The sequence below is a fragment of the Trichosurus vulpecula genome, chromosome 9, assembly GCF_011100635.1.
Source record: "Trichosurus vulpecula isolate mTriVul1 chromosome 9, mTriVul1.pri, whole genome shotgun sequence".
Lineage (NCBI taxonomy): Eukaryota > Metazoa > Chordata > Mammalia > Diprotodontia > Phalangeridae > Trichosurus > Trichosurus vulpecula.
The window spans coordinates 64,921,660-64,949,412 of NC_050581.1; the positions used below are offsets into that span (position 1 = coordinate 64,921,660).

The 27,753-nt window shown below is 37.0% G+C and overlaps 1 protein-coding gene across 1 annotated transcript in view; it reads left to right on the forward strand.

Annotated features, from left to right (window-relative positions):
- KIF27 (kinesin family member 27) overlaps positions 1 to 17,021 on the forward strand; it is a 131,852-nt gene extending 114,831 nt beyond the window's left edge. Inside the window, exons 15-17 of the mRNA XM_036738847.1 lie at positions 4,139 to 4,337; positions 6,690 to 6,848; positions 16,203 to 17,021. Of these exons, the coding sequence (XP_036594742.1) occupies positions 4,139 to 4,337; positions 6,690 to 6,848; positions 16,203 to 16,684 (840 nt within the window). The 3' untranslated portion in view covers positions 16,685 to 17,021. The remainder of the gene's footprint in view (positions 1 to 4,138; positions 4,338 to 6,689; positions 6,849 to 16,202) is intronic.
- The last annotated feature ends 10,732 nt before the right edge of the window (positions 17,022 to 27,753 follow it).

A 27,753-nucleotide genomic window follows, 5' to 3' on the forward strand; every position in this document is an offset into this window, starting at 1 on the left:
ATCCTTTTCCACAGGATAAGATACCTGAAGATAGCTATCACAAGTCCCCTGAGTTTTCTTTTTTTTTTCATGCTAAACTTCTGTTTCCTTAAACTTTTCCTCATTTGGCCCTTCACTGTTGGAGAGCATCACTCCATTTTAGTCAGAACTGAACAAAGAATTCCAAATGTGGTCTTAACCAGGGGGAGAGAACAGCAAGACTGTCCCTTCCCTAGTTCTAGCCATTATGCTTCATTTAACGTAGCCCATTTGCTTTTTTGGCTGCCGTTTTACAATTTTAACTCATACTGAGCTGATGGTACAATAAAACCATCAGATCCTTCTCAGATACTCTGTTGTTCTGCCATACCTCTCCATCATATAATTGTGAAGTTACTTTTAAAAATCCAAGTGTAAAGACTTTGTATTTTTTCCTATTAGAGTTCATCAGCCCTAACCTTCTTGGCTCTTGACTCTCATCAAATATATAGTTATCCCCACTTTTGTGTCATTTGCACATTTGATGGGCATGATTAATGCCTTTATTCAAGTCATTTGTAAAAAATGTTAAATAGCAGATTTTTTAGATGTTTTTACTTTAAACCTTAGAATGGCTAGTTTGTGGTATGCTTAAAGCAGTTACAATATATGTCTGTGCACAGAAAGAATCTTCTAGTGAGTCTAACATTAAGTGGCATTCAACTTTAACACCTAATTTCTAGGCTTAAGCTGGGAGATAGTAGTGTTAGGTGGTTTTAAAAGATTTAGCTTCTTAATTTTCTTTTAAGAGCAATAGTGCTAAAAACAAAAAAAGTGTAAAATACAATTTGAAACCATCATGCTAGAGAAATTCATTGGGAGGAAGGAGACAATTCTTGATATAATATTTAAATAACTATTCCTTGTTTTCCTGCTCTGCTTATTTATCCCACCACCCCTGGAATCTAGAGGGTTGGCTAGAGGGAGGCATTGCCCAAGGATTTGTCCTTGATAATCTTCTCTTTATAGTCTTGACCTCTTCCTTGGCTATCTCAAATATTCTCACTGCTTCAGTGAATACTCCTTTTTGGATTTCTCCCAAATCTATTATCTCTTTCCTTGGCCTCTCCTCAGAGTCTCATCTTTCTACCTGTCTGCTACATATCTTATTTTTTCCTACTCCTGAAACCTCCCTCTTCCCTAACTTCCCTCTTTGTTGAAAGCACCACCATCCTCTTAATAGCCTATTATTAAAAATTTTGGATTTTTTTCTCTTTTAGTCTTCCTTCACCCCATCTTATTTAGTTAATTATCAAATCATATGTATTCTTTCCCTGTCTTTTTCATTGCTACTACTATGATTAAAGGCCCTTGCACCTTCTAGGCTTTCTCTTCTGCAATCCATGCTTCATACCACCAAGGTTCTCCACAGTCTGGTTCCAATCTACTTTTCCACAATACTCCCTTTTATACAACATGCATTCTAGCCAAATTGGGCTGCTTAATTCCATTCACCCTCTTCTCATCATTTTATTTTTAGTCTCCACACCTTTTGCTCGTGTCAAATCTCAAACCTTGAATGAATTGCTCTGCTCCTTTCTACATACCACCTTCTAAAACCTTTCCCTTCCTTCAAGGCCTAAAACAGACATGATACTGCATCCTAAAACCTTCCATTTCAACTCCTCCCCAAATCTAGAAGTAATCTCTCTTTAATTTCTCTTGAAAGTCCTCTATTTTATTGAAAGTCCCTATTTTGCCTTGGAGCATGATACTCAGTTTTGCTGGGTAGGTGATTCTTGGTTTTAATCCTAGCTCCATTGATCTCTGGAATATCATATTCCAAGCCCTTCGATCTCTTAATGTAGAAGCTGCTAGATCTTGTGTTATTCTGATTGTGTTTCCACAATACTCAAATTGTTTCTTTCTGGCTGCTTGCAGTATTTTTCCCTTGATCTGGGAGCTCTGGAATTTGGCAACAATATTCCTAGGAGATTTCTTTTTGGGATCTATTTGAGGAGGTGATCTGTGGATTCTTTCAATTTCTATTTTGCCCTGTGGTTCTAGAATATCAGAGCAGTTCTCCTTGATAATTTCTTGAAAGATGATATCTAGGCTCTTTTTTTGATCATGGCTTTCAGGTAGTCCACTAATTTTTAAATTATCTCTCCTGGATCTATTTTCCAGGTCAGTGGTTTTTCTAATGAGATATTTCACATTGTCTTCCACTTTTTCATTCCTTTGGTTCTGTTTTATAATATCTTGATTTCTCATAAAGTCACTACCTTCTACTTGCTCCAATCTAATTTTTAAGATAGTATTTTCTTCATTGGTCTTTTGGACCTCCTTTTCCATTTAGGTAGTTCTGCCCTTCAAGGCATTCTTCTCCTCATTGGCTTTTTGGAGCTCTTTTGCCATTTGAGTTAGTCTGTTTTTTGAGGTGTAGTTTTCTTCAATATTTTTTTCAGTATTTTTTGGGTCTCCTTTAGCAAGTCATTGACTTGTTTTTCATGGTTTTCTTGCATCATTCTCATTTCTCTTACCAATTTTTCCTCTACTTCTCTAACTTGCTTTTCCAAATCCTTTTTGAGCTCTTCCTTGGCCTGAGACCAGTTCATGTTTTCCTTGGAGGCTTTTGTTGTAGGCTCTTTGACTTTGTTGACTTCTTCTTGCTGTATGTTTTGGTCTTCTTTGTCACCAAAGAAAGATTCCAAAGTCTGGGACTGAATCTGGGTGCGTTTTTGCTGCCTGGCCATGTTCCCAGCCAACTTACTTGACCCTTGAGTTTTTCAGCAGGGTATGACTTGTTTGTAGAGCAAAGAGTACTTTGTTCCAAGCTTGAGGGGATGCGCTGTTGTTTTCAGAGCTATTACAGCCAGCTCTGCCACACCAGCACTCCTCCTTCCCCAAGAACCCTCAACCCGGACTGGACTCAGATCTTAAGCAGGCTGTGCACTCCTGCTCTGATCCACCACTTAATTCCTCCCGCCAGGTAGGCCTGGGGCTGGAAGCAACTGCAGCTGTAGTTCTGTAGCTGCCCTACCTCCGCTGCCCCCAGGGCGGTTGCTGAACCACGAACTCTATCACCCTGTCCCCAGCAGCTTTTCCCACCAACCTTCTCTGTTGTCTTTGGTGTTTGTGGGTTGAGAAGTCCGGTAACTGCCACAGCTCACTGACTCAGGGCGCTAGGTCCCACTCCACCCAGCTCCTGGTCTGGTTGATCTGCTGGCCTACGCTGGGTTCTGCTCTGCTCCATTCTGCTCCCAGCTCTGTGCGTGATAGATCTTACCCAGAGACCATCCAGGCTGTCCTGGGCTAGAGTCCTGCTTCCTTCCACTGTTTTGTGGGTTCTGCAGTTCTTCTCTGCTGTCTTTGGTGTTTGCAGTTTGAGAAGTCTGGCAACTGCCACAGCTCACTGATTCAGGGCGCTAGGGCCCGCTCCACCCAGCTCCTGGTCTGGTTGGTCCGCCGGCCCACGCTGGGTTCTGCTCTGCTCCACTCCGTTCCCAGCTCCGTGCGCAATAGACCTCACCCAGCAACCATCCAGGCTGTCCTGGGCTGGATCCCTGCTTCCCTCTGCTATTTTGTGGGTTCTTTAGTTCTAGAATTGGTTCAGAGCCATTTTTATAGGTTTTTGGAGGGACTTGGTGGGGAGCTCACGCTAATCCCTGCTTTCTAGCCGCCATCTTGGCTCTGCCCCCCTCTTTAATTTCTCCATAGCACTTTATACAGATTCTCTCCTTTTGTACTTACCATCTAATTTGTATTGTCGATGTGTACAAGTGCTATTTTCCTGTTAAATTATAAGCTCCTTTAATGATGGGGACAGTGTTTGATTCTCTGTTTGTGTCACCAGTGCCCAGCACAGTACATTACAGTTATTCAGTGAGCATTTTATTAAGCACCTGCTGTGTGCTCGACTCTGCTAAGCACTGCACAAAGTAGACACTTAATGTTTCTGGAATGAAACTCAATACCAATTCATATTTCTAACAAATGCTGCTTAAAGCCAAATTCTTTTGTACTGATGTTAGATAAATCTTACAAGAACTCAAATACCTTGGTTTGCCACTGATGCTACAGTAACTCCAGAAAGTCATCTTTATGTTGACGAAGGGAAACAGGTTAATCAGGTAACCTGGAACATAATTAAAAAGTTAAAATATTATATGTTTGGTAGGTGGTTAGTTTGCGAGAGGCTGAGCGTAAACTCAAGTTAGAAAATGAAGAAATTAAAATGAAGGTTCAGGAACAAGACAACATGATTCGGGAACTGGAGTCTGCATTAGAGCACCTCACGCTGCAGAGTGACAGACAGCTAACCCTTCAACGGAAGGAGCATGAACAAAAGACGCAGTTGCTCTTACAGTATTTCAAAGGTATTTTTTTCTCTTTGGTGAAATGTATGAACACTAGTGGGGAGTGGGGAATATACAGGGAAAAAGACTTCACGTGGGGGGAGTGAGCTGTAAAGAGTACAGGAGACAAGGTAATGCACAACCATTAATGTACAATTTAAAAATTATTATTCTTTTATAGCTGTTGTTACTTTTTGCCTGGCCCAGACAGAGGGAATTCATTTTCAGTAAAAGGCAAATAATTATCTACCTATGTCAGGAGAGATCAGAGTTATTAGAACCTCTAGCTAGATTGCTCTTAAAATTCTTCATCATATATTCAGTTGATTAGAAATGCCATAGTCCATTAGTAGGTACCTATAGTCAGTATACATGGGTGTCCCATCAGTCAGCTCTGATGGAGAATTTCTTTGACATGTGGTCATCGTATTACCTCGTCGCAGGGCCAGTACAGGAAGGAGTTGCACTAGTGACAATTCCTCTGCCAGGGACCTCCTGATTGTCCCTGGCTGTTTAGTCCTGATTCTCCTGAGTCTGAGTCTGGGAATGAATTACTAAGAGGGTCCCAAAAGAAGTAATGTGGGTACAAAATCAGTCAAGAAGGATATGGTGATTTGGAATGCTAAGACAAACTATCTGTGTATTAGTTCTTTGACAAGTAACTGGAGCAGCAACCATTTGCTTCCAAGATGAGATTTTTGTCAGGGTCATTTAATTTACTACATTCAAACATACCCATATTGGGATCTCATTTAGTCAGTTAATTTGCATCTTATTTTAAATGTTGAGAAAGTGATATTTTAAATGTTGCTTAAAATTACTGCTTTTAAGCACTATCTGTGCAAGCTAAATAGGAATTTTTTACATTGCTTATTTATGTAGTTATACTTTCCATGAATTTTACTTGAAAAATTTAAAAATTATTAAAGCTCTGCTTTAATACACATCCATTTCAACCATGCATATGCAGGAGAGATAGAGTAACAGAAAATTGGGAGTGGTTTACATCATTGAACTAAAGGGGTATGAAAAGGAGAGTCTCTTATTAGAGACCAGTTATAAACTAGTTTCTTTCTGAATAATGAACTTAAAATTTTTATATAAAATCTGTGAGGTAGCATGGTATAGTGGATAAGAGAGGAAGCCTGGTTCAAGTCCTATCTCTGCCCTTTATTGACTAGAATCGGTCCCAGGGCCTAGGCAAATTCTCTAAGACTATATAAATTACAGAGAAGGTCCCAATCCACTTTGGTAGAGAAAGGTCTTTGCTAGGTGCTTCCTATACAGATTAGCACAGTGGGTAGAGTGCTGGACCTAGAGTCAGGAAGGCCTGATTTCAAAACCAGCCTTAGATACTTACTAGCTGTGTAACCCTGGGCAAGTTACTTAGCCACCATCTGCCTCAGCTTCCGTATCTGTAGAATGAGGTTAACAATAGCAGGTTCTTAGGGCTTCTCTAAGGATGAAATGAGATAATATTTGTAAAGCACTTTGCAAACCTTCAAGCACTAAAGAAATGTTATTACTATTTTGTTATAAAGTCTGATTTTAAAAAATGCAAATTTAGCATATCTCTCCTAAAATCCTTTTTTAACACCTCATATCCCAGCATGGAGATGACCTTGGATTTTCTAAGGCTATTATACCAGTTGAATACAATCTCTGGTTGAGCCTAACAAGTTGGAAACATCTTTACGGGTATTTCCTGTTAAGCCTGACAAGACAGACTATGTATCTAGTCATGCGAGGACCAGTCCTGCTGAGTGTTGAGAGGCTCATCACTAGGAGGCTAGCCAGGTGATTTGGGGGTGGGAGCATAAAGAAATCCACTCAAGTGAAGATAGGTCATGGTCTATTTTGGTCAAAGAAAAACCTACCTATATGTGCCATAGCCCCTGAGGATATTGTGATATCTTTCTAAATAAGAAAATAAATGTAATTAATATATTCTTAAACTATCAATAACTTTAAAACAAATAAAGGAACCAATGGAACAGTCTTGTAGATACTGGGAGTTATACACAATGTCAGCCAGGACTGCTTTTCTGAAGGTCACCAAGTGAGTCTTTAGTGAATCAAGAACATTACCCAGAAGATAGGATCTGTGTGACATTGTAAGCTATAATATTCAGTAGAGACCGTAATTTTGAGACCAGGATTCAAGCTGCACCAGAAGCAAACTCATTCACTTTACAGAGATCTATTGGCTTTGGAATTACATACTCTGAGAAACTTGTACATTGCAAATACTGGGTATTCCAAAAGCGTCAGTGAAGTTTTAAGTTTTAATAGCTGAAAACTATTAAATCCGTGTGTGTGTAGTCTGGCTGCTGCATGTGGTTTAACTTTGATATTCAAATTTGTGTTTCATAGAGCAAGATGGAGAAGGTATTGTGGAAATCTCGAGAGCGTATGAGGATAAAGTTCAGCTGCTGGAAAAAGATCTTTATTTCTATAAGAAAACCAGCAGAGAGCTAAAGAAGAAGCTCAAGGAGTTAGTAGAAGAAGCACCTCGACAGCAGCCAGCTAGACGTAAGATTTTTAATATTATTATTAGTGTTTTCCAGCTTGTTAACATTGCTGTTAGAATGCTAAGTCCTAGAAACCTGACCTACTGTGTAGCCAGGCCTATATTCCTATGTGTAATAAGAACAGTGGGGAAATCGACAAGCTAACATATGTGAAGGAGCCCTTTTATGTTTCACAGAACAAAGATGTGTGTATATGTGTGTATGTGAAATGATGCATTTATAAAAATTGTTATGTACATTCAGATCGATGTGTTTTTATTGTGATACCTTGAACATTAAATAATACATTGAAATAGTTAATTGTTGAGTTAGGCACTTCCTTTTATGTGATAGTCATCCAGAAGTACCAAATTTTTAAACTAGGTGATGTCAAAGAACTTTGAAAAATTGCCATAAAAATAAAAAATTGTGTGATACAGTGTACACAGTTTTCAATATAATACACAAAAATCTTGTTTTACAAAACAGATAAAGGGATTCTTCATATTTCAAAAGAATTAGCCACAGCATTCCTTTAAATTGAATTCTTAACCTTTAACTTTATTTCGTTAATAAAAATGACTTTCTTCTTAATAACACATCTATTTAAAACCTAATAAAAGAACATTTAATTGATAATAGCTACACAAACCTTCAAAGTGAGGGTATACCAGTAGACCTAATCATGTTTTTAAGCTTACCTAATGATTATATGTGGAGATTTAAAGTAGTGATATAATATATACATAAGTAAATATGTATATATGTGAACATATATATGCACATATAATTATTTCACATATGTATTGATAGAGGAATTTTTATAGCACTAAATCTTTGAAACTCAAGAGTATCTTAGAAAATAAGTGTTATGTCATATCAGTACAGACAATAACACATCCTGCCAAAACAGAACAGACATTTTAATTTTTTATTAAACCAATATCATAATAGGCATTTCTAATATAGTTGACCTACTTGGCAGAGAAACTAAGGAAAATAAGAAGGAAAAAACAAGTATAATCTATAAAGCACATATGGAAACTGACAAATATCTGCATAAATCCATTTTATCACCACAGTAATTGGGCTTATGTAAAAAGTCACCATTAAGAGCCCTAATGATTTTAAGTGGACATAGAAGTTGACAGAGTTGAGGGAAAACACCAATAAGACATCTTTAAGGAAAAAAGAAAGTGTGATATACTGGAAAGACCACTGGACCAGGAATCAGAAGACCCAAGTTCTAATTCTGGCTCTGTCATTAACTACTTTATGTGACCTGGTGGCAATCCTATAGCTTCTCTGGATCTCAGTTTGGGTATCACAGCTATCCCACCTGCCTCACAGGGTTGTTGAGAAGAGGGATCAAATCAGACAGTGAAAAGCATTTTGAAAAATGTAAAATGCTGTATGCATGCAAAGTATCATCATTATTGCAGAAACAGGGATTGGTCATTTCTTAGGAATAATTTTGAAGACAGTATTTTTATATCAGGCAGTTTTTATCTTTATGGATTATTGTAATAAAATGAGGTTGTACCAGATTAAAGTGAGTTATAAAATTTAACAATTAAAATATATTTAATTCTGAATTACTAGACTAGTTGTTGAGATTATTCGTTTGGACACCTGAATCTGTTTTAGCTCTTTCTACCAGTCCTACAGTCATTCACCTCTCTCTATATATTTGTATGCTATTCGGACAGCAGAATAGTTGTACTGGCTAGAATTTGTTAGTCTATATTTTCATGGCTCTATTATACTACATCTTATAATACCTTTTCCAGTGCATTAGTAATTTCATACTTAAAAGTGTACTAATTTGTTATAGTTAGGCATAGACCATTTAATGTGTTATAATTTTAGTAACATTAATGAGTATATGGGGGAAAGGTGTTCCATGAGTTATGGGCATATATCACCTACCTGGTGAAGTGAGGTAGTATTAAATTCCCACCTGTTAGCCAGTTCTCGTTTCACCCTTCATCACTAATCATAAGTGAACTTAGTTGTAAAGTGTTGGTTCTGGCCTGTAATTTAAAAAAAAATCTTTAAAATTACAGAGTTCTTTGAATCCTATAAGAGAATGATTTTTAGCGATAATTAGCACTCATTTATCTGAAATTGTGACCTATGCTACCCATGAGGATATAACATCTTGACAAACCAATAAGGCATGTGGATCATAATTTATATGTCTTTTCAGTGATTCTGTGCTTCCTTTTGGTACCCTTCAAAAGAAATAAGTCCCTGAGGCAGCATTAAGGGAATTTAATTTACTCTCAATTTGAATACCAGTAACATGTAACTAGTAAGATAGATATTCTCGTCTCAAAGCCAGCTTGCATGTGCTCCTTGTCCAAGATGATAGAAACCTGGGAATGTAAAGGATTCTTTAATGCCAGCCCTTTTCCCATATTGCAGGCTTCCTTTATAAAACAGCTAGAGCTTTTTATGGATGTTATAGTTTAAAATAGGCTAAAAGACTACCAAGATTTGGAATAACATTTAGGGCTATTATATAACTATTAATGTTTTTTATTCTTGGTTTACAAATGAGGCCAGAAAGGTTAAGTTACATGTCCAAGGTCACTCAGTTATTAGCAAGGCCAGTATCAAGAATTAGGTCTTTTTTTGATGGAGTGTTTTTTTTTTTAAACTATGCCATACTTTCTCTTTGTTGATCAGCAGAACTTTCAACTTGAAAGGCACTGTAAAGAATACTTAATCTAGTCCATTCATTTTTTATATGAGAAAACAAACCCCCAAAGAGATTAAAGTGACTTGCACACACTTGTACAGTGGAAAATTAGGACCAGAATTTAGGTCTGACTGTCAGTCTACTTTGTTTCCTTTTCCAACAAATCATCTGTCTGTCTGTCACCTTGCCTTCTCTGTTTATGTGTGTCCTGCCAAAGTCAGACAATGGCACGGAGGTGAACCCAAGTCCTCAAAAGCTACGCTAGTAAAGGGTCAGCTTTGAAGAGATGTACCTGGCAACAGACTGAGCTTGTTGTTCAAGGGCCAAGCTAACAGGCTGGCCTTCTGGGTGGTGGAGTGCAGGTGTATCAAATTCATGGCAACCGCAACAGTTCACGCAGTTTCAGAGTACTGCCTGGAACAAAATAAATAAAAATGCAATGCAACACAGATAATGCCAGTTTGTGATTTTCTTAGTCAACATTCAGGGAATTTGTTTCTATTTGACACTGTTTGTGGAGTAGGTATATAATACTGGATTTGGACTCAAGAAAACTTGGATTTGAATCTTACCCCAAAAACTTATTTACCGTGTGACTCTAAGCAAATCACTCAACCTCTATCTGCCTCAGGGTCCTTATCTATAAAATGGAGATAATAAACAGCACCTGCTTCACAGGGTTGTATGAGGATCAGATGACATGATATATGTAAAATGCTATATAAATGTTAATTATTATTATTAGCCTTTAAGTTATGAATATCTTGCTTTGGAAACAAAAGAATATTTAAAATGGCTCTCAGTCCTGTGCAACTTCTTCCTATTTCCACAGTGAACTACAGCAAAAGTGGTGGGAAAGGTGGCAGAAAAAATGCTAAGAAGCAATTTTTGGATGTTCCCTGAAGGATTAGGGTTACAGGCACTCTGAATGTGAAATCTTTGATAAAGAACTGGACTGAACCACATCAGTCATTTGCATTCTCACTATAGAGAGCAGAAGAAGACAAATGGAAGTTGCAGCTAAGTGCCAGGATGGTTTAGAAGTTCTCTTTGAAAGAGAAAAGGGGTTGGTTTTTCATTGTGTACACAAAGATAACAAGAAGTAGAATTTCATAGAATAGTAGGTCAACTTGTCTTGTAATAACTCTCTTGTTATGAGCAAAAAACTTGAAGATAATTGCAGCTTGTGTGTGATATCTATTACAGAGAATGAAGAGGTAGAGAAAAAAATCTTCAAAGAATATGACATAGCACTTCAAACCAAGTCAATATAGATAGTTTGAGAGTTGGTGACTTTGTTGTCACTAAACATAGGCATGGGGGAAAACAGTGAAAAAGCATGTTGACAAATATTGCTCAGGTTTGAGCACTGAAAGATTTGTACACTGCCCAGAAACCTCATGCCGATGAATAGTCTTCCAAAATATATCAGGGGTTGTTAGACATGACAAATGTTGAACAAAAGTGATTATGTAGTAACAGAGGAAATGTCTGGTTCCTGATGTAGGAGGAGGAGCCCCTTCTGAGTTGTTGGTTTGCATGAAGTCATGCTATCAGCTAGCAGAAGCAAAGATCAAAATTAGTATCATGTTTAGAAGGATAAAGATGAAAAATATATACATGTAACATAGAATGGATTTAATCTGACCTTAGGTGAACAACCCATTTATTGCCTGGAGATGGGGGAAAAGCCAAATATTCTTATCTTGATTATCATTTCCAGGTATAGTTTAACCTGTACTAAGTAGTCATCACAACGAGAAAGTCAAAGGAGCTCAGGCACCACCCAGAAACCACCTCAGCCAACAATCATTTAATTTCCTTTCCAAGTAGAAAGATGTTGTAACAAAGGGCAATGCCAGATTAAAACACAAATTAATCCATATGATTTTTGAGGTTTTATTGATGCCCTTTATTTTTTACATCACGTTCATTTTTTTATATATTTCCCTACCCAACAAAGCTTCCTTGGTAAAAAAGGTTAAAAAAAGAAAGCTTAGCAAAATGTATCATCACATCAGCTACATGTGACAGGATACGCAGCATTCCTTACCTTTCCACAGAAGGCCAAGCCAGCTCATATAATCATTGCAGTTCTGTAGTCATTGTGTGTTATATTTTTTCCTAGTTCTGTGTTTTTCACTTTACATCAGTTTATTTAATTCTTTCTTTGTTTCTCTGAATTCCTTATGTGTTGAAAAAATGCTACTGTGAATATTTTCTAGCTATAGGACTTTTCTTTCTGTCTTTGACCTTCCTGGGATATAAACCTAGTAACAGTGGGATCTCTGGGTCAAAATGACATTTTAGTTCCTTTTTTTCACATGATTCCAAATTGTTTTCCAGAATGGTTGGACCAATTCACAGCTCCACCAAGTATTAGTGTGCCTTCTTCTATAAATTCACTTGTAAATTACTGTGGAGGAAGACAGCAGAAGATTATGAGCACTATCTCTGTAATCTCTATATGGAACATTCCACAGCAATGGAAGTAAAAATAAATCTACAGAAAGGTTGACATGAGACTTAACTGATCCAGCTCATCCCTGGAGCATTAATAGATCAAAAAGACATAAAGACAACAAATAGATGAAAGATAAAACTTCTGTCCGTCTGTCTAGAACTATTTCTTTTCATCAGCAGTGAAAGAGTACATATGTGGTAGGGTGGAGATGTTCTAATTCCTCAGTCCTCAAGGAAGGAATGGAAAGTGGATCAAACAAAGCATACACCAAGAAAATATATGTTGTAGACAGCGCAAAGTATTGAGAGATTACAAGATCCCTGGGAGAGATGTGTAAGAATGGAGAAAATCATGGACAATATTATTGCCCCTTCCCCCCAAAAAAAGGACAATTGAAAGGACATTAGTAACTAACTCATATGCAGACCCTCATCTTTTAATAAAATCTTTGGGAATGATTTACACGTTAAGGGCATACTTGTTGAATATATAAGAAAGTAATAGGTATGTTTGGACAAATAATTCTCTGTGTATTTAGTAACACAGTTGCTAAATAGTTGTGCAAACAATAAATAGCCTGCCATATGTGTTTGCTGATATAAAAATATGAATTGGTGGACCAAAGTAGCTTTAAATATTCCCAGAGAGTCCCTCACATACACATTAAGATCATACAAAAATTTCTTGATAAATACAGCCTCAGAAATAATGCTTGATATTCACTGACCCTCTTATGGCATGGAGGATGCAAAGTCCAAATGGAGGGAGGATTCCCTGTAGATGGTGAGGTACTTCAGATGCTCCTATTTGCAGATTAAACTGTGCTAACTGCATTAAGCCCCAGAACTCTAGGACTTCCTTGATGTCAAATATGATTACACAAGAGATTAACTTTAATAATCCATACAGAAAGATTGGATTGGTGAAAAGATAACTTATTGCTCAAAGTGTTATATGCAGCTAGATGGTCTTCTCACCGTGTTGGAGATCAGGTCTTTGATCTCCTAGACAGCAGTATAAATATGTAGGTTGAGCCCCAGAGCAGAATAAAAGCTGGATTTCATTTGGAAAATTACTCTGTGTTTTCAACAATTTTAAGCTACTTGCATCTTTTTAATGCTGATGTTCTGGCAGTGCTATAGGATAGATGTGTGGTGGGTAAAAGCAGGTTGACACATGCCTAACAATGACTGACGTCCATCTGTGAGGTGCAGTAAGGATATCATTAAGTCCTGTACAAACAAAAAGGTGGACTTGGCATGTAGGGACAGTGGGGGTGAGAAAGAGTAGGTAGACACCCATGGAGTGGAAGGAGGCCTCCAGGTTCCTAAAACATTGGGTGTATCCTATGAGGATTGCAGGGGAACATGAACAAGGATTGCCAAGGGTGAGGAGGCACGGTGCGGACTGCAGTATGTAGCAGTGGAGGACGTATCTATAATGATGCCATCATGAAACCGTTGAAGTCTTGTATGTGTTAAGTGAGATGATAGGCCTCCTTCTCTTGTGAGCTTTAGGTAAGAATGTGTGTCTCTTTGCAAGTTCAGAGGGCTTCAGGTGACTGGGGGGATCTTTGGGGGCAGACCCAGCGAGTCAAGGAAGGGATCTAGCGAGACTGCCAAAGGTATCAGAAAGGCACACCTTGGCTCTTGTAGTCACAGGAGGTAAACCTTCCCTCTCTAGTAACAATAAGGAGCTCTCTGTCGCTGTTTGGGGGGGGGGTTCTGGGGGCTCCCACCATGAACAAAGCAAATTTGAGGCTCCAGAGTTAAACATCCATGAGCTCCTTATGTATTAGTTCTCCTTGCAAAGAATCCTAATGATTTTTTGAGAGTAATTATCTTTCATTGCTTTTTATCTTACAGATAACTCTGATAATAGATAGCATAGATCTTCCTCACATAAACTTAGGTGGATAGTCAAAACTATACTGCTTTGTTTTATGCCACTTTCTAAGCTTTTTCTTCTGTTATTTTTCTAGATTTTTTTTGGTCTATTATAGTAATTATGATTTGCATATTTTGTAGCCAATACAATTGCTGTTTTGGTTCTTTCTTCACTCTGTGTCACTTCAAATAAATTTTGCAATATTTCTCTATATTTCTATTTGTCATTTGTAGTGACACATACCTGCTGTGTGACCATGAGGAAGTCACTTGACATTTCCATGTCCAGACCCAGATGACGTAGACCAGTAGTTCTCCTAGTATGGTGGTTCATACTCTTTTAGAGGGTCCACAAGTCAAAACTGTTTTTAATGATAATACTAATATGGTAAATCTTAATAGATATAGCCTACGTAAACAAAAACTCTTTGGGGAACTCAACAGTTTTTAAGAGTGTAAAGTGGGGTCCTGAGACCAAAAAATCTGAGAACCATAGCCTGCGAGCGAGTCCTCAGTTGGTAGACATGTTTTTGTTTTTGTTTTTTGGTTGTTTTTTGCTGTTGTGAATAATGAGTCCATGGATTATTTTTTGTATGCATAGGTGCCTCAGTAAAACTTTATGGTAAAGTTCTAGTTGTGGAATCATTTAAGTGAAAGGCACAAACAATTTCATACCTCTCATTACAGAATACTCTGTTGCTTTCACAAAAGATGGCACCTTTATGCAGTTCTGCCAGTACTTCAGTAGTGTAATAGCCCCACCAGAATTTAAATTGACCACCTAACCATCTTTGCCAATATGAGTGCAAGGTGGCTTCTGAATTGTTTTCATTTTCTTTTCTATGATTATCACTTTAGGGACTTTTAGGCACTTTTTGTTAGATAACTCTTAGATAATTACGTAACTTAGGGAAGGAGGCACCTCAGTCATTCAGACATTGAGAATACAATGGAGCTGCAGAAGATTCCTCGTTACTTCCCTTCACCAAAGAACATATTAGTGTTACAGGGAGCTTAGGAGAATCCTTATGTAGTTCTGGTAACCATACATTTTCACTCCTATAATGCAGACCTCAGAAATGAGATACAGAGAAAAACTTGAGATTTCTCAGAAGAGGTGAAACAAGGTATACGACATACATTGCTGTTAACTGCCCTAAAGTGGGGATTTCACTGAAGCTCTGAGGTTAAGAGAAGTTTGGTGCTGTATCAGGAATACCCTTGACACTCCCTAGTTCAAGAGAGTTCTAGTTCCCCTAGCAGTCATTCCCCCACCAAATGGATCCTTGCTATTAGAAGTCCCAATTATTTTTTTTTAGAAAAAGGATAAAGCCATTCTGCGTCTTCAAATTTCCTCCACACATAATTTGAGAAAAATCTTTGTAAAAGAATGATACGTACACCTAGAACATTGGAAAGAGCACTGGCTCTTCAGTAGATCTGGGTTCAAATCCACTTGTAATGCTTACTACCTGTGTTACACTGGACAAGTCTAATTAGCTTCGTTTGACCTTAGTTTCCTCATCTGTAAAATAGGGGGCCATCAGGTTAGAATGGCCTCTGAGGTCCTATCCAGCTATAAATCTGTGTTTCACTAAGATTATAAGTATAGGACAAACTCCAACAGTACTTATTTCTCCCTTTATGTGGCTAGCCATAAAAAAAATCTATATTCAGTAACTCGTTACACATTTTTGAACCATTAGAACCTGTTTTGTAAAAAGTAAACAACCTACCTATAAGTAGAATTATTGAAGCATAACTCATTCTTACACTTCCATTTTGTGCTTTTTTAAAAAATGGCAAAAAACACCTACCAGTTCACAGAACTACTGAGTTAGAAGATACTTTGTAGGCTATCTAGTCCAACTCATGTCTAACCCAGAATCCTTTTTACAATATCCCACATAAACGGTCACCTCGTCTCCACTTGAAAACCACCAGTGAGAACAAATTAATTGCCCGAAACAGCCCATTCCACTTCAGAACAACTCTGTTGGGAATTTTTCTTTACTTCAGGCCAAAATCTGCCTTGCTGTGACCAGATCCATTCTCTGAACCCTGTTTTGGAGAAACAAACTTCTAGAGAGCTTCTTAGCACTATAGGAATGTCATGAGTATATCTGACACAGCTCAAAACTTCTCCAGTGCAGAGTTCTAGGGCATTCCCCATGTTGGTGAAACTAACTTTGAATAATGAATTTCTGTGTTTCTTCTTGTTCAAGACATTAACATAGTAATGTCTTGAAACTTTTATAACAACCCTTCTGATTTGGAAATAGTAAGTTAACTCTTTTCTTCCTGGGTTGTTTTTTCCTTTAGATAATGATGCTGGAGATGGAATCCTGTCTCAAGAAGAAGCAAGTGTCTTTCCAGAAGAATTCAAGTGGGCATCCAGAACTGAAAATATCAAACCCCTCGGAAAAGTAAAAGAAACAGAAAGCCCAGCAAGTAGCTTAAGAACACAACCAAATCCACACAAGTTTTGGGAAGAGGTTTCTGAAGTGTTTCAGACATCAGGCCCTTTGGCACAAAGTGGGCATTTGTTAAGCAATGAAGACAAAGCAGAAACCGATGAAAATCAGTTAACAAAATCCCAGGCTCAGCTGTTACCTCAAACTCAGACGACTGTAAATGCGACACAGCTACCAGGGGTGACCCCTGTAAAATTATGCCGCCGAGAGTTACGTCAGATTTCTGCTTCAGAATTGTCATTACGACGCTCCAACCTTGGAGTTGGGGTTGGGTCAATGGTTGCTGATTCAATTGAAGTTTCCAGGAAATCCACTGACTTAAAGACTTAGACATTTTTATTTAGCATAAGTAACACTTTCTATTTTTAATAGATGTCTAAATGTCTTCCCTTTTTCTATAATATTTTAAAAATAAGTTAATAAGCTCTGTCTATTGAGGAGAGGAAAAACACATAGATTTTTTTATGTATCTCTATATCTTTTTGTCCTGTGTTTGGAGGCTCTGAATTCACATTTTTATAGTCATTTCACGAAGTACAGGGTTTGTTTGGTTGGTTTTTTACTGTTTTAACATGCAAATATTTCCACTTACTTAAAATCTTTTCCCCCTAAGGATATTCATTTTCAGAAACTAACCCACTAAAAGCCAAAGTGTAATATAGTTTAAAAGGTATTCAGTAGGTACTTCAATTAAATTATTATTGTCTGTTAGAGATAAAGCTAACTACTATATGTGATCTAGAAGCTTGCATCCAAATGCAGTCTGGCCTTCCCATTTGCAAAAGACCTAAACCAACCTTAGACAATGGAGGCACTCCAAACTTATCCAGACTTTAATTATTTTAGGGTACTCTGGGTAGATTTCAGTTTGTGGCATCCTGCTCTTCATGTTTTAACCATAACTTGTATTCTTTTCCTTAAATTGTTTTATTGTCATATTTCTATGAAATGTGTTCCATGCCTTGTCTTTCCCTGTGTGTTTCTTATTTATGCCAGTAGGGTTAGGAGACAAAGACACACAGAGAGCAGTAAAAGATGTGAAAAATATATTCCGTGTGGCTGTAAAGTAATAGCAATATAATTCTGTGTAACAGTTAAAGGAAAAGAGCGCTGGGCAGTAGGATACGGTTAGCTTGCTTAGAGCTGTGCTACAATTGTTAGCTAGCAAACGATCATTAACAAAATCTCAGCTCATCCTCTGTAATCATAGAATTAAGATTTTTTTTTCCTGAATCCACCCCTTATTTGTAAATAGGCAGGTTATATTGAATTTGGGCATAGATGTTCATCTGGGCTGTAACATGTGAAAGAGTGGAATTTCTGTTTAACATTGTTAGAAGATTTAAAGACTTCAACTTTAGAATTAAGAGCTAAACGCTGATTTGCCCATCAGACAGACTTGGCACTTTTTCAGTGCCTTTTATGTTTCTCCATATTAAGTCATAGGCCACATCCCAGTATGTGAAAGTCAAAGGGGTAGTGCTTAAATTACTTAATTATAGTGAATTTTCAGTGTACTGAATATTACTGTATACACACAGAAATCTTGACTAGAGCATAATGAGCTTTCCTTTAGCTGACATTTTTGTCATAATGGTATTAACTGTAGTAAGATTTGACCTGTACTTTCATTTAAGAATGGTGAACAAAACTTATCTTCAGCACAGTCCTCTCATCTTTGCAATATCAAGTTCTTATTTCATTGCTTTTAAAAAGATTCCAACTTTTCAACATTGACAGTTTTGCAGGTTGTTGGTTTTCTATGTATTACATTCACACAATTTAAAGCCACATATTTGTGACACACTGAATTAGTAAAACAAAATAAGGGCAAATATAGTGAGTCAATTCATGGAATTTTGCATTATTATACTAGTCTTATTTGGAAAGCACCCAGCAATTTATAAATATCACCTTGCTTACAAACACCTCCAGCCTGGGACTCACCTCTTTCATATTTACCCAAATGTGGTAACTACGTTCCTTTCTCACTATCCTGGCCTCTGAGGACCCCACCACTTTTCTAGCTATCGCTGCTACTAATTAATTTCTCTGTCCTCTCTTTTCCTTTCACTGTCTCTAACCTAGCCCTGTTGCCCCTACCAAGCTAGAGCCTACTAACCAGAATTTAAACTTTTTCCTACCCTGCTGTTGGCCTGGACTAACTCCATGCCGCATAAGAGCCTGGGAGGGTTTGTTCCAGCTGTTATGCCAATAGGTATAGAAGAGGGGAAAAGGGATCCTTGCTCAGGAACTGTAACATGGAATAAGTTTTCCTACCAACACGACATTCCAAAACTGCTATTTGCACAATACCACATACCTAGTTCAGCCAAGCTACAGGTTTAGTAATAGCCTCTTGTGGATTTGCCTTGGAATCTAAACACTCTATAACATAGTTTTTATGAGAAAGTGTGGTTGGTCAAAGTTTCTTGTAAATACTACACCAATAGTGGATTTTTGGAACAAAACTTGTTTGTAAATTGGACTGACTTCAGATAGCCAAGTTTTTAGTTGTTCATTCTCTTCTTGCCTTTGTTTAGGACAAAAGACTGATGTTTTTTAACAAGGGGCAACATTTAATAATGACATTGATCAAGGCCTTTGCAATTCAATCGTGAAGGGTAATTATTGGCAAGATTAAATAAGCAAATTGTGGCTGGGTTGGCTATTCATAAATAAGAGATGTATGTAAGTTGAAAGCCCCCTGTGCTTTTTCAGCCCCTTCACTCAGTTTATAAAGGTAGATTAACACTGCTTCCAAAGTGAAAGGTTTTCACAGCAGTGGTGGTTTAGTATTCTATATACTTATTACTGTAGGACACTATCAGTACCTTAGAGTATCCATTATTGCTGATTCTGTTGTACTGATAACTAAGAAGACCAAGTTAGCTTACTGCAAAGCAACAGTGATTAGAGTTGATAATAGAAATATTAAGAACACCCTAAAAAGAATAATTTCTCCCTGTTACTATATATTAAAGTTACAATACCCTTGATAGAACTAATTACACACGTAGACATTCTCCTTGAAGAGATGTCACTGAAAAGGAGAATGCAAAATAAATTGCCTTTATTCCTTATATTCTAGGTGACTAATAAAACACATCTCTTGTATATAGAGCCATATAAATGTTGTGATTAACATATTGTTTAAATTAACCCCAGGCATTTTGACGTATTTATGACTTCCAATATACAATAGAAAGAATAAGCTAACTCTGAACAAACCAAGTAAAATTTTCTTTAAATCTATTAAAATGAAACTCGACTTTAAAAAACATTTCCCTTAGGGTCGAGTCTGTGTACAGTTATGCCACTATTTCCTATCATATGTATAAATTTAATTCTGTTTAACAAGCATTTTAACTGTCTACTAAAGGCCAAACAGGATCCCAGGGAAATAAAAATGCAAAAGACCCACCCTGACCACGGGGTACAGAGATAAGTAAACGCAAAAAGTATACAAAAGAAAATAATTCTGATGGGGTGAGTGGAGCTCAAAGGACTGGGACCTAACAACAGGAAACATCAAGAACTTGTAAGAAATGGCACATTAAAAGAAGCTTGTGATTCCAAGATGTGAAAGTGAGGGGGAGAGTGGTCTAGGCATGGGGAAAGGAGATGGGATGTCATGTATGGCCAGTTTATATGGAATGCAGAGCATGTGAAGGGGAGTAAAAATTCTGCATATGTTTGTGCTTTCAGGGTCCAAAAGTTCAGTCCAAGCTTTTGGTTCCAAATAATGAGAGAAGTAGAGAAGAGAAGGTAGCAGCCAAGAGGTTTGGTGCTGCAGAATGCTAAATTCTTCCCTGGTCCCTGGGATCATTAGATTATGAAGAGGAAAACACCAGCAGGTGACTAAAATGTAGCAGAAGGCAGTTCTGCAAAATCATACCCTCTACAGAGTTCTCATATTTCAGTTTTTCTCATCCCTACTTTCTAATCTAGTAATTTCAGAGTTCAAGAAAAAAATTATCAAAAGTCTATACCACCCAATAAAATGGCATCTTTGCACCCAATGGCCATTATCCCTGACTTGGTCTACACGAGGCCAGTAAACTGATTGATGTAAGAAGAGGGCTCTTATATTACAAAAGGTAAGGACTTCAGCTAAGCTGTAGAAAAGGAATGCGTGAGCTCTTCCGGGAGACACTGAAGTTACCGTCAATAGTAAACCTAGATCATGAGGCAGAAGCCCACACGATATGAATGTGTGAGATGATTTATAAACAGAAGATTTTTTATCAGGTTCCACTCAGTGAAATGAAAACAAACTATCTCACAACAAAGAACTGTGCGTATACTGGCATGTTAGAGTATATAGAGAACTGGTCTCAGAATCAAGAGGACCTGAATTCAAGTCCTTATTCTGATATACAGTAGCTAAATGACAAAAGGCAAGTGACTTGAAAATCTCCAAAACTATAAATTAGAAATGAATTGTCTATCTCCCTTAGTAGAGAGAGTTTTCACATTAGTTCCACTCCTCCCATCCTCTGCATAGAACAAAATAGCTATGTACATAGATAGCCATATTGATATCTATATCGATATCGATATCTTAGCCTCAGGACACCCTTGGCCCTAACACCTTCCTTGCTTTAGACAATCACGGATATTCCACCTGGGAAACACCAAAGGCAGAGTCTCTTTCACCCTCTATTAGATCTTTGGGGCTGGTTTAATCTGTAAACATTCCTATGTGTATTCTGCCCTACGTTCCCTGCAGTTCTTCTGGTCTCTGTGATCAGAGCCCTTGTTTGTCTTTTCTTTAGCTATACCTCTCCTTCCCACTCTTTCATCCTGATCCAGCTCCAATCCCTATATTCCTGTCCTATCCCTTTCTACCTGTATGCAACTTGCATCCCCTCTCCCCGTATATTCACAAACATCCCTTCCTTCTAGCTCTGTTCCTTTCCCGATTGTCCCCATCATCCCTTACTCCCAAGGAATAAGCAGACTTTTTCTTCTGTCCTGCACTCCCCACTAACACCCCTTCCAGACCTCCGATCATTTAGCAACCTTTTCCTCACTTGAAGTCCATGCCACCTGACCATATCTGATGACATCACCCTTTTCTGGCTCCTTGCTACTGTGTTACCTCTGACCTCCAGGTCCTTTTGTCCTTCAGTGAATTGCACTGTTTGACTGTAGTCTTCTCCAGTCCACACACCCAGGCAGGCTTCTTCAGTAACCACGCTGATCCCCAGACAACAAGAGCCAAGCTCTTCCATGTCCATGAGCTTGATTACTGAAAGTGATGTTCCATCATTTTTCCACATCTCTTAACTTCTATTCTTCACCACAACTTCACCACAACATCTACAAAACCCTTCCTGTTCTGAGTCCATTTTGTTCTGGTCTCATTTTCCTCCATTGTTTTGTCCTTCTCTTTAACCAAGTTCAATAAGGCACTGTCTTGCACCCTTGAATTTCTTGTCTTTGTATCTTACTAATCCTCTGTGCTGTGTTACCATCTACCTCCTCTGTCCCTATTTACAAGTGGCTAAATATTGGAGCAAGTAATAAAACTGTACAGACTTCTTCTAACCTCAACGGGATCCTCACTGCTGCTCAGCAAACCTTATATTAATCTCTACTAGATGCATTATCACACTCCCACGGTGGCAACAGAATCCCAAATTGGAAGGCACCTGAGAGACTTTCCTAGTATGACACACGGCTGAATAAGAAATTTCTCTACAATATTGCTAACAAGGACACTAAACTTACCCCTCTTCCCAGCCTTTCCTTTTCCATATGGTGGTACCAAAAATGTCCAGTCACTTAGGTACAAAACTTCCCTTTCACCCTTTATTGCCAAGTCTCATAGATTCTATATATCTATGATTCCATTTGCATTATCTACTTCTCTCCATTCACATGACCACCCCAATTCAAGGTCTCATCATATTTTGCCTGGATGACTGTAATACTCTTCTAATGGTTCTCTACCTCTGGCCTTTGTCCCCTCTAATCCTTCAGAGAGCTGCCAAAATAAACTTGCTAAAGCACAGGTCTAACCATGTCTTTCCTCTGATCAAAATCCTTCAGTAGGGGCAGCTAGGTGGAGTCAGGAGGACCTGAGTTCAAATCCAGCCAGAGACACTTGACACGCTAGCAGTGTGACCTTGGGCAAGGCAATTAACCCCAATTGCTCTGCCCTACCCCCTCAAAAAAATCCTTCAGTAGTTCTCTAGTGCCCCTGGAATAAAAAAAAAAACCTCTTCAGTCCAAGGCTTAAAGTTCTCCCCAGTCTGCCTCCAACTTATTTTACCAGCCTGCCTTTTTTTTTAAACATTAAACTCTCTATGCACCCTGTGTTCCAGTCACACAGGACTAGTTTGTTCTCCTGACTTGACATCCTGTCACCATCAGCCTGTGGTTTGTCCAGGCTGTCTCCCATGCATGGAACATGTTCCCTCCTCCTCTCTTTCTGCCTCTCAGAATCCTTCATGGCTTTAGCTCAGGTACCACCTCCAAAATTTCCCCTCATTTGCTCCATGTGAAAATGATCCCCTCCTCAGCATTGTTCGCATCTTTCTTGGTCCCTATCACATCTGACCTCATACTTCTCACACACATGTTGTATCTCCCTGGCTCGATATGAGCTCCCTAAGCAAAGGAATGGGGTCATTTTAAACAATCTTTCTATCCCTACTGCCTAACACTCTACCTTGCAAACAGTGGGAGCTTAATGTCTGTTGAATCATGTCATGTTTTGTTATCTCAAGTTAATTCCCTAAGTAAGAACTTGTGATTTATCTTGAATGTATTTTTCAGTAATTTTGCATAAAGTAGTTGCCTAAGTTTTAAAATTCTGTATTATATTACTCTATACACAATTCTTTCAATTCATATGAATTGTTTCTCTAATATTCAGTACTAATGAAATCAATCACATTTGAAGCAATATTAAAGTACAGAATTCCTTCGATAATCCTAATAACATTCAGGCATTCTCTCTGAACAGATACTGAGAATTTCATTTATTATATTTGTATCTAACCTATAGTAGGTGCTTAAATGCTTCATTGATTGAGAAGTAAATGTAGAAGAAACTGACAATGACATTATCAATTTGTAGAAAAAAATTTGAGAGGTTTATTCATGAAATATTCATGATCTTTGAGTACCAAATACTGAAATAGTAGGGGGGGTTTTAATTGCTATTCTGTCTTGACCCCAATGTAGAAGGTTGTGCAAAGCCAAAGTAATGTCTGATTATATAAAAAAGAACCTAAAGTGAAATAAAAGCATGGATATCTAGAATCTCTATTTTTTTTCTTTTTTGTATTTATTTAATATTTAATTTTTTCCCCAGTTACATGTAAAAAGAATTTTTTTAACATTTGTTTTTTAAAACTTTGAGTTCCAAATTCTCTCCCTTCCTCCTTCCCTACCTCCCCCCACCATTGAGAAGGCAAGAAGTACCATATAGGTTATATATGTGTAGTCATGCAAAACATATCCATAATAGTCATGTTATGAAAGAAAACCTAGACCAAAAAATTCAAGGAAAATAAAGAATGTGGGAAAAAAGTTGCTTTAATCTGTATTCAGACACCCTCAGTTCTTTCTCTGGGGATGGATGGCATTTTTCATCCTAAGGCCTTCAGAGCTGTCATGAATCATTGTATTGCTGAGAATTGCTAAGTCATTCACAGCTGATCATCTTACAATATTGCTGTTACTTTGTTCATTTTACTTTGCATCAACCCATTTAAGTATTTCCAGGTTTCTCTGAGAGCATCCTGCTCCTCATTTCTTATAGATATCACAACTTATTTAGCCACTTCCCAATTGATGTACATTCCCTCAATTTCTAATTCTTTACCCCTCAGAAAAGAACTGCTATGAATATTCTTGTACATATAGGTCATTTTCCTTTTTGTTTTTTATCTCTTTTAGGATATAAACCTAAGTAGTGGTATTGCTATGTCAAAGGGTATGCATGGTTTTATAACCCTTTGGGCATAGTTCCAAATTGCTCCATAGAACGGTTGAATCAACAGAATCCCTATTTTCTATTTTACTTTTGCTATCACAGATTGTTCCTTATTTGTGACCTTTGTATGAAAGATATAAAGATATACATTTAGGAATTTCCATGATTAACACAAATGCAACTATCTAAAATGCTGGCAATTCACTATGCCCAAATTATGATTAAATTAAGCTTGGGTATTATATTTTACTTTGTTTTAAATTTAAACATATCTCTATTCACTAATGCATAATGTATAGTAAAGTCCAATATGACTGACAGAGTATAATGGATAGAATGCTGGCCTTGAAATCAGGAAGACCTGGGTTCAAATCCTACCTCTGACCCATATTAGCATGCGATCATAGGCAACCTTTATTAATCTCTCAATGTCCTAAGCAATTTTCTTTATAAATGATAGTTGTAGATCTGCATCAATGGAGGGAATTTCTATACCAAGAGTTGCATACGTTAATGAAATTATAGGACTAGATTTTTTAAAAGTCAAATATAGTAAAAACCCTGTTTATAACATTAATGTTGAGATTTTTAAGACTAATCTGTACTAAATATGGTTTCCTTGTTATGGTTAGGATACTGCTAAATAAATGCAAAAGACGTAGAGCATAACCCAATCTTTAGAGTAGCGAGGCAATTTATTACGGGATTTCATTGTACGTGTAACTCTTAAACGTTAAAATTTTGATATTTGGTATTTGATGTTGTATAAATTAATAAAATGGAATATGAAATATTTTTGTCATAGAGTATTACTGTTTATCATTTCAAAATTGGTTAGTTACATAAAACAAGATGTGATTTTGTATATCCAAACTGGTAATATTTTGTTAATAATGACTTTTGTGTACCTAATGTTTTTTTTCCTCCTAGAACAAACTATTTGCATATGTAAATATTAAAACACTGTGTAGGAACAGACCCTTCAGTTAGAGGTGTCACTCAAATCCTATAGCTATAAAATTTGGAAAAACGGTTGTGTTTGTTTATACAAAAAAGAGATATTTTTCTAAACTTGTTCCTAAAGAACCTAAACTATTTGGTTTCTCAGGCAAAATAATTCAAACTCATTCCTATATTTAGCTATCCCAAATCCTATCTAGGTAGATATATATAGATATTTATCTGTAAATAAGTATATATGCATTATATATACACATTCAGATTGGAAGGAACATATATGTATACATAGATTTACACTATGTGTGTTTGTGTACTATATATGGTACTCTCCAGTACTACTATGTATATACACACTAATATATATGTGTGCATATGTGTATATGTATACTATGGATATATATGTGAGTACCACTCAGAGCGGCTAGGTGGCACAGGGGATAGAGTGCCAGGCCTGAAAGTCAGGAAGACTCATCTTTCTGAGTTCATATCTGGCCTCAAGCATTTACTAGCTGTGTGACCCTGAGTAAGTCACTTAACCTTGTTTGCCTTAGTTCCTCATCTGTAAAATAAGCTGGAGAAGGAAATGGCAAACCACTCTAGTATCTTTGCCAAGAAAACCTCAAACAGGGTCAGGAAGGAGAGTCGGACGTAACTGAAAAACAACTAAATAACAACTATATACATACACACACAAATATCATATATATATACATACATACATACATACACATACATACACACATATATTCATTCCAATTAGAATCAGGCTTTATTTCATTTGGAGATATGACAATATGATACAGCATGCTCCAAATTTTAAGATAATTCTCTTCAGAATGATTAGAATGACTTATTGTGGGAAATTGAAGGCTTTAAGAAAAAGTCACACTGAATAATGACCAATGAATGGTAAATATGGAACCATTCAGCAGAGTAATAGTGATTTTGGATAGATTCAAAATGAAGAAAAGTTAGGATATGAAATGAGAAGAAAGAAATGGCACAACCACAAATGACTATATTTAAGATAAAATCAACAGGTCTGATGTACAAAACAGACCCACAACTATCCCAACCAGTTTGTTCAGTCAATTTTTCTTTGTCTAAACCATTGCTAACTTTTCTTTTTACTAAAAAGAATTAGATTGAAGATATTTACTCACAAAGCAAATCATATGTCTGTGTCACTGATTTGATATTGTTTTGTAATGCTAATATTCCATATAACAGTAAACATAAAACATGCTTAGCATTATGTTTTTAATATTCTTAGTTTAACTGATAGGGATTTAAAGAAAATGAAAACTAGAGTATTTCTGTTAATTCTTAATGCAAATTTTTCCCTAAAGGGAAACATGGTAGGGAAAGATTTTTTTATTTATATTGGGGAATCAAATGTGGCTTTAATTTTTCATCTAATGGGAATTAGATGAAGATGATATTAACAATGAGGTTTATGGACAATGGGTGTTACGAATGGGGCGCACATATCTCTCTAGACAGATATACATGCCTACATACATATCACACACATATGTATAGCTAAAAAGCCTTAGATTAGGGTTATTTTCTGAATCAAATAGCAAAATTAAAATTGTTTTACTGGCTTCTTACATTTAAAATTAATCATGTTTCTAATCCAAATACTGTATTTTATCAAATAAAGGAGCATTCTCTTGATACCTTTTCATCACTAGTTGGAGGGAATATTACTGCTGCAAATATGTTTTCCATGGTGCTGTCAGCATGGGATGAAATCTGGAATAATATTTTGGGGGAACCAAGCATGATATATTTTTATATAAAATCCATTTTATTTGGTGTTCAGCAACAGTGGAAAGAACTGTTTTCCTGGGATCTTAAAGATCTAAAGAAGGAATTTTTTTTTGCACTTACTTCTTTACATGGACTGGGAGTGAAGCGGTCATCTGATCTTCTTTCATCATGATTCTGACTGCTCGCCTCTGGCTATGGTATGCCCTCTTTATTCAACTAAGTAAAGGTAATTAAAGTTGTTTGTTACAGACGAACAATATCTAGGATAATCACTGTTTAAACTGAGAATAAAATTAGCCCTATAGGGAAGTCAGGAAAAGCGTTTTAAATTTTTATTATTTAATTTTCTATTACCGTTAATTTTTAGAGGCAGCTTTGGTATCTTAGCATTTAGCATTGTGCCTCACACATATTAGGCACAATATTAGTTTATTGAATTGAATTTTATCTGTACTTCTTTCTATTTATTCAACAGGACACTAAATTTAGGCGATTCAATTACATAAGAGCTCTTGAAGAACTTTCTAAAATCAAAGATTTGTAGCCTAAAAACATGAGTAAAACAGTAAGTAACTTTTTTCAGGTTTGTGCTAGCAAAAGTCGATTATTATTAGAGACATAGGTTTCCTGAGGTACATACCATAAATACGAAGCATTAAAATTAATTTTGATGTTACTATAATGACTTCTTCTTTATAAACATTCACCATGA